At 41.2% G+C, this 19,720-nt stretch overlaps 1 protein-coding gene across 1 annotated transcript in view; it reads left to right on the top strand.

The window, feature by feature from the left end:
• Nucleotides 1-19,720, top strand: part of PHEX (phosphate regulating endopeptidase X-linked) — a 214,274-nt gene that overhangs the window by 48,982 nt on the left and 145,572 nt on the right. Inside the window, exons 6-9 of the mRNA XM_055268323.2 lie at nucleotides 5,350-5,418; nucleotides 8,965-9,081; nucleotides 11,915-11,998; nucleotides 14,125-14,270. Of these exons, the coding sequence (XP_055124298.1) occupies nucleotides 5,350-5,418; nucleotides 8,965-9,081; nucleotides 11,915-11,998; nucleotides 14,125-14,270 (416 nt within the window). The remainder of the gene's footprint in view (nucleotides 1-5,349; nucleotides 5,419-8,964; nucleotides 9,082-11,914; nucleotides 11,999-14,124; nucleotides 14,271-19,720) is intronic.

Raw genomic sequence — 19,720 nt, forward strand, 5'->3', positions numbered from 1 at the left:
GTGTACGGAAGGGTGAATTAGAATTTACTTTTAATCGTCATTGAGGTTCAAATGAATTGACTTTTGTGACAGTTTTCACGGTAGATACTGGTCCACAGTAGCACACGACACAAGGTTCCGAACCTACTCTTCAAGCATGACCCAGCAACTGGTCAGGACCATTTGGAGAATGTTTTTCTTTGACATGTGTACCCGATATGCCTCTCAGAGCTCAAACTCAGTTGTGCAAGGAATAGGCATTTTGTTTACTCGACCTAATATTTGACTTTTAGCTCCCACCCAACCTTTTGGTGGGAAACTGAACCTTAGTCTAGGCATTTACCTCCCCTCTTGGTGGCCCCATTTCTCAGTCTTTTCCTAGGGTATTGGGAAACTCCAATAACCAGTTATCTGGTTTCTGAGAAGAAACCCACTATGGAACCATGTAGCCCCTTCAAGTGTGCCCCTCTGATGCTGAGGTCCTGCCACTCCCATTCCTTCTCAGATCCTGCCATGTTTCGGGGTGATCAGTTCCTCTGCTCATGAGAATTCTTGACTTCTTTTGCTGCTTGAAAGATCCTCTTTCTGCTCTGGGAGAAATCCCTCTTACCTGAAACTCTCTTCCCTCAATGTCCTTAGGCTTCCTTTTCCATCAAATTCAATTTTCCTCGGTGTGCTTAGCTTTTCTAATCCCACAAACCCACAGGAATAAGAGAAGGGCCTTTTGAGCAGGCACAGCTCTGTCGGCATCCTTTTGGGTGAGCAGATGGTGCCTTTGGGTGAAGAGAGAGGCACCCTTTCTAAGGGGTAGATATATCCCCATGCCAAAGACGTGCAGTTTGGTGTCTGATTTGGTGTCTCCTTTGGCCGAGTTACGGAGCAGAGTTGCCAGGGCTGGGTGTGGTAGTCCCACCTCCCCTCTTTGTCTCTTGCTGTCTTCAGGAATGTATCTCCCTTCAGGCACTCATGATGCCTTCTGTGGGTTAAAGTATGGGCAGGTCTTCTGTCAAAGAACCCAAGATGGTCAGGAAGCTGGTTGTCCACCTTGATCTCACCTTTTCCAGTGTAGGAACTATGAGTCAGGGAAAATTGCTGCAGGCTTGTTGCTGGACAGATTGGTTGGAAGGGCATCATAGACAGAGAAATTTTATTCTCCTTTGTGTGCTTGGAGTTTTTTCACTTCTCTGTGGCCTCAGCAACTGATTCATCTGTATATTTGAGTTCTGGGATATTGCTGGTGAGAATCTTAGTGCTGTATATTTGTTTTTAGTTTCCTGTGTATATGTTGGGGTGGGGAGGGAAGCCAGCTTCTGTCTCCACCACCATTTTGAAACCTGAAGTCCAGACTCCATTTCCTGCCTCATAATTTGTAAGCTCTTTCTTCTTGTATTACTACTTTGTCTTCTAACTTGAGGTTTATTATCATTGGAATGCCAGTTGTAATTGGAGAAAACATTTATATTTTCAGTTAAATGTGTTGGATTTCCTAAAAAACATATTTTATTTTCTGCTTACAGTATTTAGATCAGTTGTAAATGCAAGGATTTAAAAAATCTCAAATAACACAGTGTCCTGATGGCTTCATGAGAAAGTCTTTTGCCTCAAGAGTTTGTATGTTTCTGATGAGATTTATTTGACTGACCTTATTCAATTTGTTGGTTGGTGTGTTTAAAATGTTCCCTAGAAACCATAACAATCTGAAAGTTTATAAAAGGTCTAGTAACCTCACTTGAATTATCTAAACTTTTACAATAAGTGGATTTAACTTTATTTCATGAGAGGGAAACTTTGGCTTTCTTGATAATATCTACACAGTTTCCTTTCCTATGAGACTCAAGCTCAAAAGATTCTTCAAGTGGTCCAAATTTAATTGAAAGCCAAAATGTCTTAATCATAATGTTGTGTTTCATGATTGTGGCTTGCTTAATTTTTGGAAGAAATGGTGGCAGATTGGGAATTGCAGTAGGACGAAGCCAGGAAGGCTTGTGACTTTGTCGTTTCAGGCCAATTAGAGAGGGTTGAACAAAATAATTTGAGCATTTTAGCAGTATACACAGACAAGATGGATGTTTTGAAAGTGGCTTTTTCCCCCTGAAACAAGAGTTATGTTTTTCCTGGAATTTTTCATAATATCACTAATTCTTAATGTGGCCTTTGTAAAATTTGTTGTGTATTAAGGGCAGTTTCATGGAAAACTGTAATCTTACACAAATTTATGTATTTAGGAATAAAATATTTAAGATTATAGTAAGATGAAAAAGAAGCTGAAGGAGATGGATCAAAACAGTTTAAAGTCATATAAATTAATGGTATGGGCATGTAGGATTCAGTTTTTATTCAGATATTACTGATTTTTAATTTGTTATTTACATTTTGTTTCTTATTATTTTGGCTTAATGTTTAATGTGTGAATTAGAGATTTAATTTGGAAAAATCTACTCTTCTTGAGATTCATTTTATTTATCTTTAGTCAGTTGCTGATATTCAAGAAAGAACAAACCATAGATTTAGAGAAGGTACTGGAAATTTTTTTAAAGTATCTTAAAATTTACATAAATTCATTTTTTGTGATGTACATGTCTAAGTTTTGACAAATGCATAGAGTCATGTAACCACCACTGTAATCAAGAAATAGAATAGTCCCATCATCCACCCCCAAATACCTCATGTTATCCCTTTGCTAAGTCAAGCCCTCTCCTCATGCCCAAACCCTGTTAGCCATCACTTTGTTCCCTGTTCCTGTAAAGTTTGGCTTTTTCAGGATGTAAGTAAAATTCACCCATTTGTATCAGTTCATTCTTTTTTATTGTTGAGTAGTATTCCATTGTATACCATAGTTTATGCTTTCATGGATTGGAGGACATTTGAGTTGTTTCCAGTTTTGGGTGATTATGAATAAAATTACATACAGGTTTTTGTGTGACTTTAAATTTTTTTCCCGGGTAAATACCTAGAAGTAGGATTGCTGGCTCTTATGTAAATATATGTTGAACTTTATAAGAAACTGTAAAATTGGTTTCCTTCCAAAGTGGCTGTGCCATTTTGCATTCTTACCAGTAATACATGAGTGATCCAACTTTTCCACATCCCCACCGACAGTTGTCAGATTTTTTTTTTCCATTTTAACAGAGCTATAGTAGTGTTTTATTGTGGGTTTAATTTACATTTTCCTAATGACTAATGATGTTGGGCATATTTTCGTGTGCTTATTTTCTATCTTCACATGTTCTTTGATGAAGTGTCTGTTAGAATCCTTTGCTCAATTTTAAATTGTTTCTTTTCTTATGGTTGGGTTTTGAGGAATCTTTATGTATTCTAGATACACGTCCTTTGTCATATATGTGATTTTCAGATACTTTCCCCATTCTCTGGGGAAAGAGCAAATTTGTTCAATGTCGATAAAGTCTAATTTATTTTTTCTTTTAAGGATTGTGATTTTATTGTCATGTCTAAAAACTCTTTGTCTAACCCCTAGTAACGAAAATTTTTCCCAATATTTTTTCCAGAAGTTTTATAGTTTTAGGTTTTACATTTAGGGCTATGATTCATTTTCAGTTAATTTTTGACTAAGGTGTGAGGTATGGGTAAAGGTTTATTTTCTTTTTGCTTATAGATGCCCAGTTTTTGTTTTCTTTGAGACGGAGTCACACTCTGTCACCCAGGCTGGAGTGCAGTGGCACCATCCCAGCTTGCTGCAACCTCCGCCTCCTGGGTTCAAGTGATTCTCCTGCCTCAGCTTCCCAAGTAGCTAGAATTACAGGTGCGTGCCACCACGCCTGGCTCATTTTTGTATTTTTATTTTTTTTTTATTTTTTTTTTATTTTTTTATTTTTTATTTTTTTATTTTTTTTTTTTTGGAGACGGAGTCTCGCTCTGTCACCCAGGCTGGAGTGCAGTGGCGCAGTCTCGGCTCACTGCAAGCTCCGCCTCCCGGGTTCACGCCATTCTCCTGTCTCAGCCTCTCCGAGTAGCTGGGACTACAGGCGCCCGCCACCACGCCCGGCTAATTTTTTTGTATTTTTAGTAGAGACGGGGTTTCACCGTGGTCTCGATCTCCTGACCTCGTGATCCGCCCGCCTCGGCCTCCCAAAGTGCTGGGATTACAAGCGTGAGCCACCGCGCCCGGCCTATTTTTGTATTTTTAGTAGAGACTGGGTTTCACCATGTTGGCCAGGCTGGCCTTGAATTCCTGACCTCAAGTGATCTGCCTGCCTTGGCCTCCCAAAGTGCTGGGATTACAGGCATGAGCCACCACACAAGGCCTGGATGTCCAGTTTTTCTAACATGCTCTTTGAAAAGACTGTCTTCTTTCTTTTGTTTACCTGTGCTGAAAGTTGTGGGTTTTTTTTTGTTTTTTTTTTTTTCCTGAGACAGAGTTTTGCTCTGTTGCCCAGACTGGAGTGTAGTGGCGTGATCTCTGCTCACTGCGGCCTCCATCTCCCAGGTTCAAGCGATTCTCCTGCCTCAGCCTCCCGAGTAGCTGGGATTACAGCCACATGCTACCATACCTGGCTAATTTTTATATTCTTAGTAGAGATGGGGTTTCACCACGTTGGCCAGCCTGGTCTCAAACTGCTGACCTCAAGTGACCCACCTGCCTTGGCCTCCCAAAGTGCTGGGATTACAGGTGTGAGCCACCACACCAGCCTAAGGTGCTGAAAGTTTTAATTCAAGAATTTATACTATACTTTTCTATCACCATAATTCTACTTACTTAGTTGTCTGGTTATTATTTGTGTTTTTATCACTTATCCTAAACCTTCCAGAGAGGGTTCTAACATTTGCAAAGGTTTCTCAAAACAAAATTATTTGGTTCCATTCAAATAAAAAAAAATCAATGCCATATGTTATTTTAGAGATAAGGAGTTGGAAAAGTCTGATTAATCAACTCTATACAGATTGGCATTTTGCAAAATACTGCAATGAGAAAAATACTGGATCTGGTGATAGGAGACAATGATTTTAGTCTGAGCTCTGCCCAATCATGTTACCTTGGGAAAGTCACATCGATTATCTGGCTTTTGTTTCTCCTCCCATTGAATAAGGGGGAATAGCTAATAATCTCTAAGATCTATTCCAACTGAAATAGCCTTGTTGTTATTCAGTGTTGATAGGACCTCAAAAGGCTTAGAAAACGTAAATTAGAAAAGCAGGGGCAGGTCTCTGATAGTTTATTATATCCGACATTGCCAAAGTGCCTATTTGCATGTAATTCTGAGTGTACTGAATTCTTTTTGTAATGGTGACATGAGCTCAAAATATGGCTGGGATGCAGACGATTTCATCACTCTTGTTAACGTGGTACGTAAGAATTTACAGTGCTAGCAGAATGTTTTCTGTTTTTTTTTTTTTTTTTTTTTTTTTTTACAGCTGGACCAAGCAACACTCTCCCTAGCCGTGAGGGAAGACTACCTTGATAACAGTACAGAAGCCAAGTCTGTAAGTTTTACTCATATTCAACTATGTGCCTTACCAGGCTGCTGTCAGGCCCATTAGTTGTTCTAAGGCCACTGCTTCTTTACTGGAAATGAGCAGTGTGGCTATTCAATGACCATATTCCCAATGCAGGAAGACTTTTATTTAGGCAGATAAATTCCACTCCCTGTCTTTCTAGAAGTCTGCTCATCAAGGCTGTACAAGTCTCAGTACTCAATGCCCTTATCTGGCTTGGGAGACAGCACTCCCAAATCAAGTAACAAAGAAATGAGCTTGCAGTCATTCATTCCTCAGAAGTGCAGAGAGCTCACTATCAATTGCAGAAATAAAGCGTCCGAAGGGATACCCAGGAGACAAATGGTTCCCAAATTGTAATGCTTTAGAATCACTTGGGAGGCTTTCATTAAATGTTGCTTCTTGGGTCACAGCCCTGGAGAGTCTGACTTAGACTTGAGATAGGGTCTGAGAATCTATATTTTTAACAGGTGTTCCAGGTTAATGGAGGTTTAATAAGAATCAGAAAGGATCAATCAAGTTAGACTTCTTGGATTGGCCTAGAAATCTAGCAGTCTCCTGGATATTGGAAAGAGCTGGTTCATTACTGACACTTTCAATTTATTTTGGAAACTTTATTGAATTTCCAAAGGAGCCTCAGACCTAGGTCCCCTGGGTCTATGCTGATACTAACTTCTATACATAGAAGGCTCTGGAGGGAAGCTAACTAAGATGCTGGGCAGCTTTCTTGCTGAGGACACTCATCAAAGAGGGTTGGCAAGTTTTCCTTCCTAAAAGTGGACAGAATGAACATTTGCCAATGTCAGGGGAGGGTGTACCCCTGGTATTGATGGAGTCTCAGCAACCAGGCTCAAAATCATCTCCCCCTATAACCTATCAGTCAAGTCCCTAGTGATTCCACCTTAAAAATATCTCTTCCGTCCACTTGGTCCCTCTTTTCTATCCTGACTGCTATAGGTCAGATTCTTGTTAACTCTTGCCTTGACTACAGCAAGTAGCCTTTTAACTGTTACTGCTTCTCCTTCATCACATTGTCTCCTTAGTACCAGTTGACAAGTTCTGTTCTCAAAGCACTGCTCCTAGCATGCCTTTGCTCCCAAGACAGGATCTAAATTCTTTAGAGGGCTTTCAAGGCTGCCTCATGACTTTATCCCAAGTCATCTTTCCTATCTCATCTGGATTTGTTCTTCCCCCAACAAAAGCAGCTTGCCCACTGTATTAGTCCATTCTCTCTCTCCTAATAAAGACATACCTGAGACTTGGTGATTTATAAAGGAAAGAGGTTTAATGGACTCACAGTTCCACGTGGCTGGGGAGGCTTCACAATCGTGGCAGAAGGTGAATGAGGAGCAAAGTCACATCTTACATGGTGTCAGGCAAGAGAGCTTGTGCAGGGGAACTCCCATTTATAAAGCCATCAGATCTCATGAGACTTACTACCGTGAGAATATGTGGGGGAAACCACCCCCATGATTCAATTATATCCACCTGGCCCTACCCTTGACATGTGGGGATTATTACAATTCAAGGTGAGATTTGGGTGGGGACAAAGCCAAACCATATCACCCACCTCACAGGACTCTTCACTGCATCAGAACCAGTCTCCCTCAAATGCTATGTCCCCAATTTCTCCAGGCTAGATTTTCTCTCCAGATCTTCAGTTTCCAAGCATGTAGCAGCTTTATTAAGGAAGTTATTTTGATGTCTTTAATGTTACAGTTAATAATTACATGTTTATCTCCCTCACTGTTTGGGAACCAGACACCGCGTTATTATTTTTTTTCTGTATCACTCTCTCCTAACATATGCACAGACGGCCTACCAAGTCACCTTGTATGTTTGAGTAGGTACTCAATAAATACGTTTTTTGGGTTTTCTTTTTAGATAGAGTCTCGCTGTGTTGCCCCTGCTGAAGTGCGGTGGCATGATCTCGACTCATTGTAACCTCTGCCTCCTGGATTCAAGTGATTCTCCCACCTCAGCCTCCCGAGTAGCTGGGATTATGGGCATGCACCACCATGCCGGGCTAATTTTTGTATTTTTAGTAGAGACAGGGTTTCACCATGTTGGCCAGGCTGGTCCCAAACTCCTGGCCTCAAGTGATCTGCCCACCTCAGCCTCCCAAAATGTGGGAATGGAATTACAAGTGTGAGCCACCACACCCGGACAATAAATATGTTTTGAATTGGACTAGGAATAGCAAAATATTATTTCTATTTAAGACTCTTTTCTTTTCTCCTTCCTTCCTTCCTTCCTTCCTCCCTTCCCTTCCCTTCCCCTTCCCCTTCCCCTTCCCCTTCCTTCCTTCCTTCCTTCCTTTTTTGAGACAGAATCTCCCTCTGTTGCCCAGGCTGGAATGCAGTAGCATAATCTCGGCTCACTGCAACCTCCGCCTCCTGGGTTCAAGCGATTCTCCTGCCTCAGCCTCCCAAATAGCTGAGACTACAGGCGTGCACCACCACGCCCAGCTAGTTTTTTTGTATTTTTAGTTGAGACAGGGTTTCACCACGTTGGCCAGGCTGGTCTTGAACTCCTGACCTCGTGATCCACCTGCCTTGGCCTCCCAAAGTGCTGTGATTTGAGGCGTGAGCCACCGTGCCCAGCCTATTTAAGACTATTTTCAAAGCTTGCTTACTGATTCAACAAAGATTTATTAAAGGCCTGCTATATGCTAAGTACCGTATAGGTCCTAAGGTCACACACATAGTAAGAATAGCTTACAGAGTCAAGGTGTAAGTTAGTAAATCTTATTCCCAATGCATGAGAAGGAGGTCATTTAATACCTGATGCGTCGAGATCTCACAAACGTATCTGAAATGAGAGGTGGGCCTAAGGCAGTTCTTTAATTCCCATTAAGTAAAGTCACCCTGCCCTACCCAATGACATATGATTATCCCCAAAATGGGTTTATGAGTATGTAAGAAGGAAATTGTATATTTGCTATTTGTTAGGTTTCATATCATTGTTCCTCTCTTTTCTCCTTTTTTTCCTGAGCTAGGGAGCCCGACTGTGAAAACTGTAAAAAACTGAAAAGACACAGGGCTGCTGTCACTGGTCTTTTATTTCTTAGTGTGAAGGTGGGTAAATTGAGTTGCAAGAGAATAAATCACACCTCCCACCATTCTTTATGGATCAGGCCTCCTGCTTTTAGAAACAGTTCTTTCCCATTGTTTTATTAAAGCCTCACTTGTCTGGAAAGAGGAAGTCTGACCTTTAACTTTCTATTCTTGTCTCATTTGGAGTTATTTCATGTATCCATAATATCGACGGTTGCCAGAAAACTAGTTCTCTTGTTGCTTGATGGCTGGACATGTCTGTCTGTCATGGAAACAGTACTCAAGTAGCCATCACTTTTTTTTCTCCCAAAGTGTTATGTGGGTGGCTGGTATTGCATAATGCCTGCACCATACTTTGAGTACAGAGTGAAAATAAAAGACATTTATTTCCACCTGCTATTTTCTGCTCTTCCATGTCTCTGAAACATATTTCCTAATAAGCTATTGTCGTGCTCACTTTATTCTTTATTTCTGACAGTATCGGGATGCCCTTTACAAGTTCATGGTGGATACTGCCGTGCTTTTAGGAGCTAACAGTTCCAGAGCGGAGCATGACATGAAGTCAGTGCTCAGATTGGAAATTAAGATAGCTGAGGTAAGTCTTCACTGAAAATCTCTTTCTTTCCTTTCCTTTCCTTTCTTTTCCTTTTATTAAAGGCAGTATATCCTGAATGAAAATATAAATTGCAAACAAATAATAGCATTTTGTGTCACTGCCCTTTGGGCCCAAGGTAGAACTAATAGCATCCCCCCTAGGAAGTAACAAGAAGGGATTGTGACAGAAGAGCTCCTCATTCCTTCCACCTCCCTGGTTTAAGCCCATTCAGTGTCCATATGTTGCTCAGCTGTGGCCAAAGAATAGCAGCAGAGAGACCCTCTGACCGTTTTTCCTGGAGAAACTCATGTTTGGCTTAAATAGAAGATAGATGTTTAATAAATCCTTAGTAATCTGGCTTGAATGGAAGGTTGCTTTTAATCCAGCCCATGTTTTATGCTATCCCCACTCAGAGTCATTCTGGCTTAAGTTCTGGGCTCAGGGAAGTCTGTCCACCAATACTGGATATAAAAGTTGGTATAGAAATAGGTAGGACATGCTGGTAAGCATTTTTAAACGACCTTTCTGGTATTACTTGGTACCTGCCCCTGTTTTTCATTATTTTCTTGCCCTACTTTAATGAATATCATTGTGTCATATACATGACACAGAACTACATGTCTATGTAAGTTACCTTAACTTCTTGTTGGCTCATTGTAGAGACAAAAAGATGTAAAAACAAACTTGTGGGCAAAATAAAGAGAACTCCTAAATGGTTAGCTTTGTTTATGGAGTAACATTTTTCTAGAAGAAACAAAGTGTAAAAATCTCTCCGTATGTTCCTAGGCCAAGAGGGAATAAATGTGGTAAAATCTGCTTCTGGGGAAACCCTGTAGTGAAAAAAATGACACTTTTTACCAAGAAACTTATGCATATGTGTTGGGAATCTTTTACAAAAGAAGTTGGTAAAAATCTCGAGGTGAATAAGAGTCCAAATGTTGACTGGTTTTGTTTGGCGAGGTGGTGGTGGTGGTGTGTTGAGGTATGGAGTAGAGATGAAGGATAAGGGTAAGGAGGAATCCCTTTGCCGTGATGATGTTCGTGTATAGCTCTCTCCAAACTCCTACTGGCAGTGCAAAAAGTGCATTCCTGCATGTCACCTTTGAAGACTGTGAAGACTGCTGCAGATATTTCAAAGTCCAGGACTGTGCCTCTGAGCCCTGTCTAGAGTCTGTCTGAATTCTCTTTCCAGGCACATAGGAGGCCCAGGGCTCTCATTTGGACTAAAACTCTGAAACAGCAGGGAAGGCCTTGCCCTGAGCCAGGGATTTGGACCAAAAAGGGAACTAAAAACAGCTGGGCTGAGGCAAGACTGGGAATTGTCAAGAGGCTAAATGAAGTGACAAATCTGTTGTGTGGAGGGGAGTGGCTGGCAGAGAGCTGAAAACAGCTCTGAGGCCAAAGGGCTCCAACTTGGGGCTGTGAGACTCCGAGGGCGGAGGAGGGGTTGGTGGAAGAGGAGTGTGGATATTCTCTGAGGCAATGATTCACACAGAGCCAGGAGGCTGTTTGTAAGTTACGTGTGGTCTCTCCTGTGGAGGGTGAAGAAAGGGAAGCTAAGGACACTGAAGCATTTAGCAAAGAGGGGCCAGACGTCTGCCAGTCAGCCCTCTGTAATTTTTACCTTGAAAAATCACTGCTAGTAACGCTCACCTCCATATCTTACACTACACGTCACTAGGTACTTTTAAAATTAGTGGGATACATAGTCCTATGGAAACTTCTGAAGCTGGGAAGACAAGACAGTCCAGCCCAGCACAAATAAGTCCTTGTAATTACAACCAGGGAAGCATATACTTAACCAATCCAGCTAGAGAGATGTGTGCACAAGGAGAGGTCTTATTGATGGAGTAGCCCTTGTGATTGGAACCAAGTGGAGTGTAATTGGAAAGGCTTGCTAGATGCAGTGAGTCTTGGGCAGTCCTGAGTCATAGTTCAAACCATGGAGGTGGTGATGGTGGATAGGAGATGCAAGAGTAGGAGAGTCATGTGTGCAGTGGGAAGGTGGCAAGTTTAATGCAAGGGAATTAGATGATGGAAGGCCCAAAGGCAAAGTCATGACGTGATTGAGGGGTGGATATGTGAGCTACTGCTGGTCAATGGAAGTGATCAAGATGATCCTTGAGGAAGATAATCATTGCTGCTGTTCTTAGGTTAAACATAGTGGAGGCTAGAAGCTCAGATTTGGTGTTGGCCAAATGGCCAAGAGCATGAGTATTGGGAAATGAAAGAGTATAGAGTCAGGGCTAGAGAGAGGCAAGTTTTGAAATGTGTGTCCAGGCGGTGACTGAATCCATACCTCCACAATGGGGCTAGGGAAATCTCAAGGCCAAAGAAACAAGAGGGGAAATGAGGGAATGAGCTGTTGACAAAATGATCACGGAGAACAGTGGCATCCAGATAGTCTTGTGTTCATCAGTGAAAATTTGCCCCTAGAGGTGAAGAGATGGTCTATGGTTCATGAAATATTGAAATCATTCTCTGGAGACCACAGGTGACAATGGGATGTTTACCTCAATGTGCAACTTAAGTTTGATTGTCAAAATTGAGCCAGCAATAGATTTTGCCCATCCACATTATAGATTGGGAGGGAGATTTTGGGTAGTTCTTTTTGTACTGGGGACAATATTTCACACAGAGGAGGATATGAACGTTTATTTTCTTAATCCTGCCTAAAGTGATGTCTTTTTTTCTCTCCCCCCAAGTTGGGCACCACACCAAAGCCTTGAAAAACTTTATCATACTATGCAGATGTTTTGGCACATGTAGGAAGTAATCATACAGTAAGAAATGGTTCACTTGAAAAAAAATAACAAAAATCTCTTTCCAACAGATAATGATTCCACATGAAAACCGAACCAGTGAGGCCATGTACAACAAAATGAACATTTCTGAACTGAGTGCTATGATTCCCCAGGTTGGTGAAAACTATCCAGAAAACTTTCTCTCAACTCGGCATTTTAGAAGGGATTGGATTTCATCTGTGTGTAAATTTCTGTCTTGTAAAACCTGCTCTCAGTCTTGGTTATCATCATCCTTGTCAACAATCACATAAAATATCCCTTGTCTGTGTATTGGGATGCCTTCTGTTACAGGAAACAAAACATCTTTCCAACAGTGGCTTGGAAACTTAAAGCCTATTTTCTCACATGACAAAAGTCTAGACATAGGTAATTGTTGGCATTGGCTCAGCTGTTTAACAATGTTGTCAAAGGCCCGAGTTCTTTCTATCTTTCCATCCTGCTGTGTTTAGTGTGTTGGCTTTTTGACTTCATGTCTGATGACTCATGGTTGCAAGGTATCCATCACAGCTCCATATATCACATCTGCTGTCAGAGCAGGAAGAAGGGGAAAGGGCCAGTGATGTGTCTAACTCTTTTACTGGGAAAAACAAGCCTTTCCAGAACATCTCCAGATGTCTTCCCTTTATTTCCTATTGAGTAGGAGTGGGTCACGTGGCCACTCCTAACCATAGGGGAGGTTGGGCAAGTGAGTAACTGGTTTTCCATTTCAACAGTGGAAACAGGCAAGGGAGAACAGGTTGGGAAAAGACTTTTAGAGTAGCCAATCTGAAAAACACCATATGGTGTTTTAGGTAAGATAGGGATGCTCTGAAGAATGGAGGCATGTTACTTTCTGTGTTTTTGTTTTTTTGAGACACAGTCTTGCTGTGTCACCCAGGCTGGAGTGCAGTGGCGTGATCTCGGCTCACTGCCACCTCTGCCTCCTGGGTTCAAGTGATTCTCCTGCCTTAGCCTACCGAGTAGCTGGGATTACAGGTGCCTGCCACCACACCTAGCTAATTTTTGTATTTTTAATAGAGATGGGATTGGCCAGGCTGACCTCAAATGATCCATCTGCCTCGGCCTCCCAAAGTGCTGGGATTACAGGTGTGAGCTACCATGCCTGGCTGCATTTACTTTCTGTCGCTGCCTATTTCCTCTTGTGTTAAAAAAAAAAAAAAAAAAAAAAAAAAAAAAAGGAGCTGTGTCACAGAGACAAATTATGTACTGGGGCATCTGTTTCTGTGTGTATGTGACAGTGAGGGAGAGTACAGGACAGAGAAAGGGAGGGAGGGAGAGAGAAAATGTACAGTATAGAGGAAGAATTTAGAAGGAGGAAGAGAGAAAATGTACAGTATAGAGGAAGAATTTAGAAGGAGGAAGAGAGAAAATGTACAGTATAGAGGAAGAATTTAGAAGGAGGAAGAGAGAAAATGTACAGTATAGAGGAAGAATTTAGAAGGAGGAAGAGAGAAAATGTACAGTATAGAGGAAGAATTTAGAAGGAGGGAGAGAAATGCAGGAGAGAAGGAGGGAAGAGTATGGGAGGAAGAAAGAGAGTATAGAACAGAGGAAGAGTACAGGACGGGGAGAGAGCAGAACGGGGAGAGAAAGACAGAGGGGAGAGTTCAGGAAGGAGGAAGAGTACTGGAGGGGGCCAAGGGAGTGAGGGTGCATATTACTGTGTTAGTGGATGTGTGGGTGTTGTCCAGATGTAGATGGTACAGAACACACGCTCCATTTGTGATTAAGACAATAGGTCAGGCCAAGCACGGTGGCTCACGTCTGTAATCCCAGCACATTGGGAGGCCAAGGTGGGTGGATTACTTGAAGTCAGGAGCTCGAGACCAGCCTGGCCAACGTGGTGAAATTCCACCTCTACTAAAAATACAAAAAAAAAAAAAAAATTAGCCGAGTGTGGTGGCAGGTGCCTGTAATCCCAGCTACTCAGGAGGCTGAGGCAGGAGAATTGCTTGAACCCAGGAGGCAGAGGTTGCAGTGAGCCAAGATCATGCCACTGCAGTCCAGCCTGGGTGATAGAGTGAGACTGTCTCAAAAAAAAAAAAAAAAAAAAAAAAAAAAGACAATAGGTCTGGATGGCAATGATCAGGAGTTTATTTTCTAGACTTGAGTAGTTGCATCTTGAATTATTAGGTGTGAAATCAAAAGAAATGAATAATGCTTAATCTACTCTATCTGCCTTTCTTACTTGCTACCTAACAGAGATTCTCTCATTCTGTTTTGTTCTCTCTCCCCTCAGTTCGACTGGCTGGGCTACATCAAGAAGGTCATTGACACCAGACTCTACCCCCATCTGAAAGACATCAGCCCCTCCGAGAATGTGGTGGTCCGCGTCCCGCAGTACTTTAAAGATTTGTTTAGGATATTAGGGTCTGAGAGAAAGAAGTAAGAACTTTCATGTGAATTTTACTGTGACTTTTGTGTTTTCTTTAAATTATAAGGGCTTCCCTTCTCACATCCTTTGAAAACTGTTTTTAAAGAATGTTACATCAAAAGAGTCATAGGGAAAATCCCAGTATCCTTTGTGATGAACTGGCCAAAACCATTGTCTGGTGTAATTTACTTGCTGCAATGATAACAAATGTTTTTGCCCTTTATGTGGTCTTTCTCCATTCTGTTCTCTTCGAGATCCTAAATTGTTTATGAGCTTGGGGAACTAGTTATATAATGATGTTATTTTCTAAAATTTCTATGTGAACATCTTTTTTACCCCAGTTCATTCTCAATCTTTTGCTGCTTTTTTTTTTTTTTTTTTTTTTTTTTCTGGTTCGTTTTTAACCACTAAGTCACTTTCTGGCAATAAACTAAAGTAACTGTATTGAAAAGACACAAGACCACTTTGAGAGTGGTAGAAAAATTGCACGGATAAAACAACTTTAGGAACTGCCAGGTTTTTCTTATTTTAAAGAATGTTTTAGAATTTGTTGCTTTGCTAGTTTATTGCTACAAAGAAAAATCTTCAAATTTTCCAGGAAGGAGAATTTTACAGGTTCATTAAGGCATTCAGCTTTGACTACAGAAAATGAATCACAGAGCTTACAAAATGAATCAACGAGTTTACAAAACACTTTACTGAGTTAATTGCTGGGCCATGATTAAAATCATATTTTCTTATTTGGACTCAGACAAGGCTATGTTGTCAGAAGTTATGTTTTTTAAAAAAGGCACAACACTCCTAGGAATAAAATGTAGCATTTATCCCCTATGGAAACACTTATGACACCTGAGAGGAGCTGCTGCTCTTTTTAAGATACTTTCTGATGATAAAAGTAATCTGTGTTCATTGAGGAAAACATACAGAAAAAGGAGAGAAGAAACAATTAATTTACTTAAAATTCTATCATTTAGAGATAAGCCAGGAGTCTTCGAAAATTTTCTAAATGAAAATCGAATCTAGAGGTACATAATTATATTGCGGGGTAGAGCCTTGCTCCATGGACCAGGAATGTCAGCAGCATCACCTCGGGCGCTTGTTAAAAATGCAGATTCCAAGGCCCTCCTCCATTGAGTCTGATACAGTAGAGCTGGAGGGGAGGCCAAGTAATCTTTATTTTAAACAAGTACCTCAGGAGAATCTTATGATTAACTTTTCTTAGGGGAGCGGAAGGGGATCACCGTATTAGAAAATTTCTTTGTAAGTACTTCTTAGTTCTCGAATACTATAAAATATGACCCAAACGATTTCCTACTCATATGCCATTGAGTTACAGAGCACATTTTAAACTTTGGTGGTAATTTCCATTGAGAGGTGGAGTTTGGCCTGCTTTAGATTCATCCTTCACCTCGTGAGTCAGTTTCTTCTAGTATCTGTGTTAAAAGAGTAGGTACTTCTGAACACTGATTAATTTTACTTCCAAAAAAGCCTAATTTACAATCGGGATAGATTGGGATTTGGTTTACTATATTAGAAAAAGCATCTCTATCGTGATGATTTTACTTGGTAATTTCAGGACCTTTCATAACAATGGAAAAGAGTACGATGGGAGGGAGATTTTACTCTGATTCTTGTCAAAATGATAACTTGGACAAATGTAAACACAGTGAACAACAATAGAAAAGACATAGATGGAAAAATCACCTTAGACATTATGTACATATACAACTTCATTTAAAAATAAAGACAAAAACTGGCCAGGCACTGTGGCTCACACCTGTAATCCCAGCACTTTGGGAGGCTGAGGTGGGCAGATCACTTGAGGCCAGGAGTTCAAGACCAACCTGGCCAACATGGTGAAACCCCATCTCTACTAAAAAAAAAAAAATACAAAATTTAGCTGGGCGTGGTGGCTGGCACCTGTAGTCTCAGCGACTTGGGAGGCTGAGGCAGGAGAATTGCTTGAACCCAGGAGGTGGAGGTTGCAGTGAGCCAAGGTCGCACCACTGCACTCCAGCCTGGGTGACATAGCGAGACTCTGTCTTAAAAAATAAATAAATAAAAATAAAAATAAAGCCAAAACCCAAATGTCTTTCACACGGTTTATCCCTCAACCACCAGTTTATAAAAAGCAACTTGTATTCTGTATATTCTTGTGAGATTTCAAGACAACGTACACATCATGAGAAGTCTGACAACATTTTATTTGCAGACTATGGTGATGTTTTTCCATTGACGATCGTGTTTGATCACCACTCGTGTAGCATTACAAGGCTACCTGAGGAAAAGTCTTGGGTTCCCATAATAGCCATATTGGTCAAGATATGCCAGTTGCTATAATCAGCACCTGTAAACACTCATTGGCTAAATTGTACCCTCTGCTCGTGGAACAGTCTGAACATGGGTGTCCCTGTAAGACAGCTTTCTTCTAAATAGTGCCTCAGGAACCCAGACTCCTTTCATTTTATGGCTCTGCCCTCCCTTGGATGTTTGGCATCCTCTCTATTCAGCTGGAGGATGGAGAAACAGAGAGGGTGGAGGATTGTATAGGTTTTGGTGGGAAGGCCTAGGAGTGGGGTATGTCATTTCTACCCATATTCCGTAAGCCAAAACTCAGTCTTGTGACTCATCTAGCTGTAGGGGAGACTGGGAAATATAGTTTAGCTATATGCCCAGAAGGAAAAGGAGTTGGAGTTTCCCTAGACATGCCTTTATCAAGAGCATATCTCATTTTCTTGAGATGACCACTTTTCTCTCAATGCAAATACTTCCCTGCTCCCTACGTCTATGACACTGTGAGCACCTGATGGCAGGCACTCTTCTTTTTAATTTTTAATTTTTGTGGGTACAGGACATATTTTGATACAGGAATGCAATGCCTAATAATCACATCAAGGCAAATGGGGTATCTATCCCCTCAAGCATTTGTCCTTTGTGTTACAAACAATCCAATTATACTGTTTTATTTATTTAAAAATGTACAATTACACTATTTTTGACTATAGTTACCTGTTGTACTAGCAACTTCTAGGTTTTATTCATTCTTTCTATTTTTTTTGTACCCATTAACCATCCCTCCTTCCCTCCTTCCCCTCTGCTATCCTTCCCACCCTCCAGTAACTACCCTTCTATTCTCTATCTCTATGAATTCAATTCTTTTAATTGTTAGCTCCCACAGATAAGTGAGAATATGTGAAGTTTGTCTTTGTGTGCCTGGTTATTTCACTTAACATTATGATCTCCAATTCCACTCATGTTTCTGGAAATGACAGGATCTCATTCTTTTTTATGGCTGAATAGTACTCTGTTGTGTATATGTGCCACATTTTTTTAAAATCCGTTTATCTGTTGATGGACACTTAGGTTGCTTCTGGCAGGCTCTCTTGTGATTGCTTTTTTAAGTGTTGTGACCTAGCACAGTGCTTCTCATGTAGTAGGCACTTTAAAAATTCTAGAAGTTAACCAGATACCCCATCACCACCACAAGGAGGTGACATATGAATGGAACCCCAAAGGATAAAGAGGAATTTTCTAGGTAGGGAAGAATAGAGAAAAGGGGATGGTAAGCATCTTCAGTGGTGGAACCAGTGTGAACTTGGGTGTTGCCTGCAAGGCAGGGGGCTAGAGAGCTGAGAGGCCAGCTTGGGCTCAGGATATGTAGAGGAAAGGCATCAGATGAATGTTCTGAGGATCCCCCCACCTCCTACCTTTCCCCTGGAGGCACCATTGAAGAAAAAGCCAGCCAAGCCTTCTCACATTGGGCATCTCTGCTGTGCCTCTGTTTCAAGAATCTGCCTATAGAAATCATATACAGGTAATGGTGAAGTTAACCACCATTATGGTTACCGTCTTTGATCTTTACAACAATTCTATGTGTTGTTCCCACTTTATAGATGAGGAAGCTGAGGTTAAGTGACTTGGCCAAGATCACACCTCTAAGAGGAAACAGCTGAGATTCTAAATGGGGTCACCCTCATTTCTATGTCTTGTCTCTTTTTTTCCATAAATGTCTCGGTGTGAAAAGAGATACTTTTCAGATGTTTCACTGCTCATTTTGGAGATGCTAGCATATTGTACCCTCAGCTAGTTAGATATTGCCAGCTTTGGCAATTTTCCTGCAATTTTCAGGAGTTCAAAGCCATCCTGTGTTGGTGTCAGCTGTTCATTTCTTATTTTTTAATTTTTATTTTTATTTCAATAATTTTGGGGGAACAGGTGGTGTTTGGTTGCATGGAAAAATTCTTTAGTGGTGATTTCTGAGATTTTGGTGTACCCATCACCTGAGCAGTGTACATTGTACCCAATGTGCAGTCTTTTATTGCTCACTCTCTCCCACCCTCCCCCTGAGTCCCCAAAGCCCATTATATCATTCTTATGCCTTTGCATTCTCATAGCTCACCTCCTGCTTGTAAGTGAGAACATACGATATATGTTTTTCCATTCCTGAGTTACTTCACTTAGAATAATCATCTTCAGCTCTATCCAGGCTGCTGCGAATGCCATTATTTCCTTCCTGTTTATGGCTGAGTAGTATTCCATGGTGTATATATACCACATTTTCTTTATGCATTCGTTGGTTGATGGGCATTTATGTTGGTTCCATATTTTTGCAATTGCAAATTGTGCTGCTATAAACATGCATGAGCTAGTATCTTTTTTGTATAATGACTTCTTTTCCTCTGGGTATATACCCAGTAGTGGTATTGCTGGATCAAATGGTAGTTCTATTTGGTTCTTTAAGGAATTTCCATACTGTTTTCCGTAGTGGTTGTACTAGTTTACATTCCCACCAGTAGTGTGAAAGTGTTCCCTTTTCACCGCATCCATGCCAGCATCTGTTATTTTTTTGATTTTTGATTATGGCCATTCTCGCAGGAGTGAGGCGGTATCTCATTGTGGTTTGGCACTTCCCTGATAATTAGTGATGTTGAGCATTTTTTATATGTTTGTTGGCCATTTGTATATCTTCTTTTGAGAATTGTCTATTCATGTCTTTTGCCCACTTTTTGATGGGATTGTTTGTTTTTTTCTTTCAGCTGCTCATTTCTCAATTGCTGCTTCTTCCTTCCTATATTACTCCCACTGCCAGTCTAGGGGGTTAGGCCTCTTTCTCTGACTGAGTGGCTGTGGGGACAGTGGCACTGACTCTTTGGTAGGTGATGCATGGTGCAGAATTAGAGCAATGAGATCCTCCAGTAGTGGTGGTGCCAAACCACACCAGCCCTTGCAGTCCAAGGGGGTAGGTTCCCAGGGAGGGACCCTTGGAGGAATGAGCTGGAGGCTGCCTGTGGGGAACAAGAGCTAGTGTTTGAGGTGGAAAGGGGGGTGGGGTAAGGAGGTAGTGATGATCCCTCATGTTATGTGCGTCTCTTCCTAACTACATGTTCAGTGATCTCATGTTGATAGTTTCAATTCAACTGTGGGGGATTTTGACACCATGGAAATTGGCAAATGTAACAAA

The sequence above is a fragment of the Symphalangus syndactylus genome, chromosome X (genome assembly GCF_028878055.3).
Source record: "Symphalangus syndactylus isolate Jambi chromosome X, NHGRI_mSymSyn1-v2.1_pri, whole genome shotgun sequence".
Classification (NCBI taxonomy): Eukaryota; Metazoa; Chordata; class Mammalia; order Primates; family Hylobatidae; genus Symphalangus; species Symphalangus syndactylus.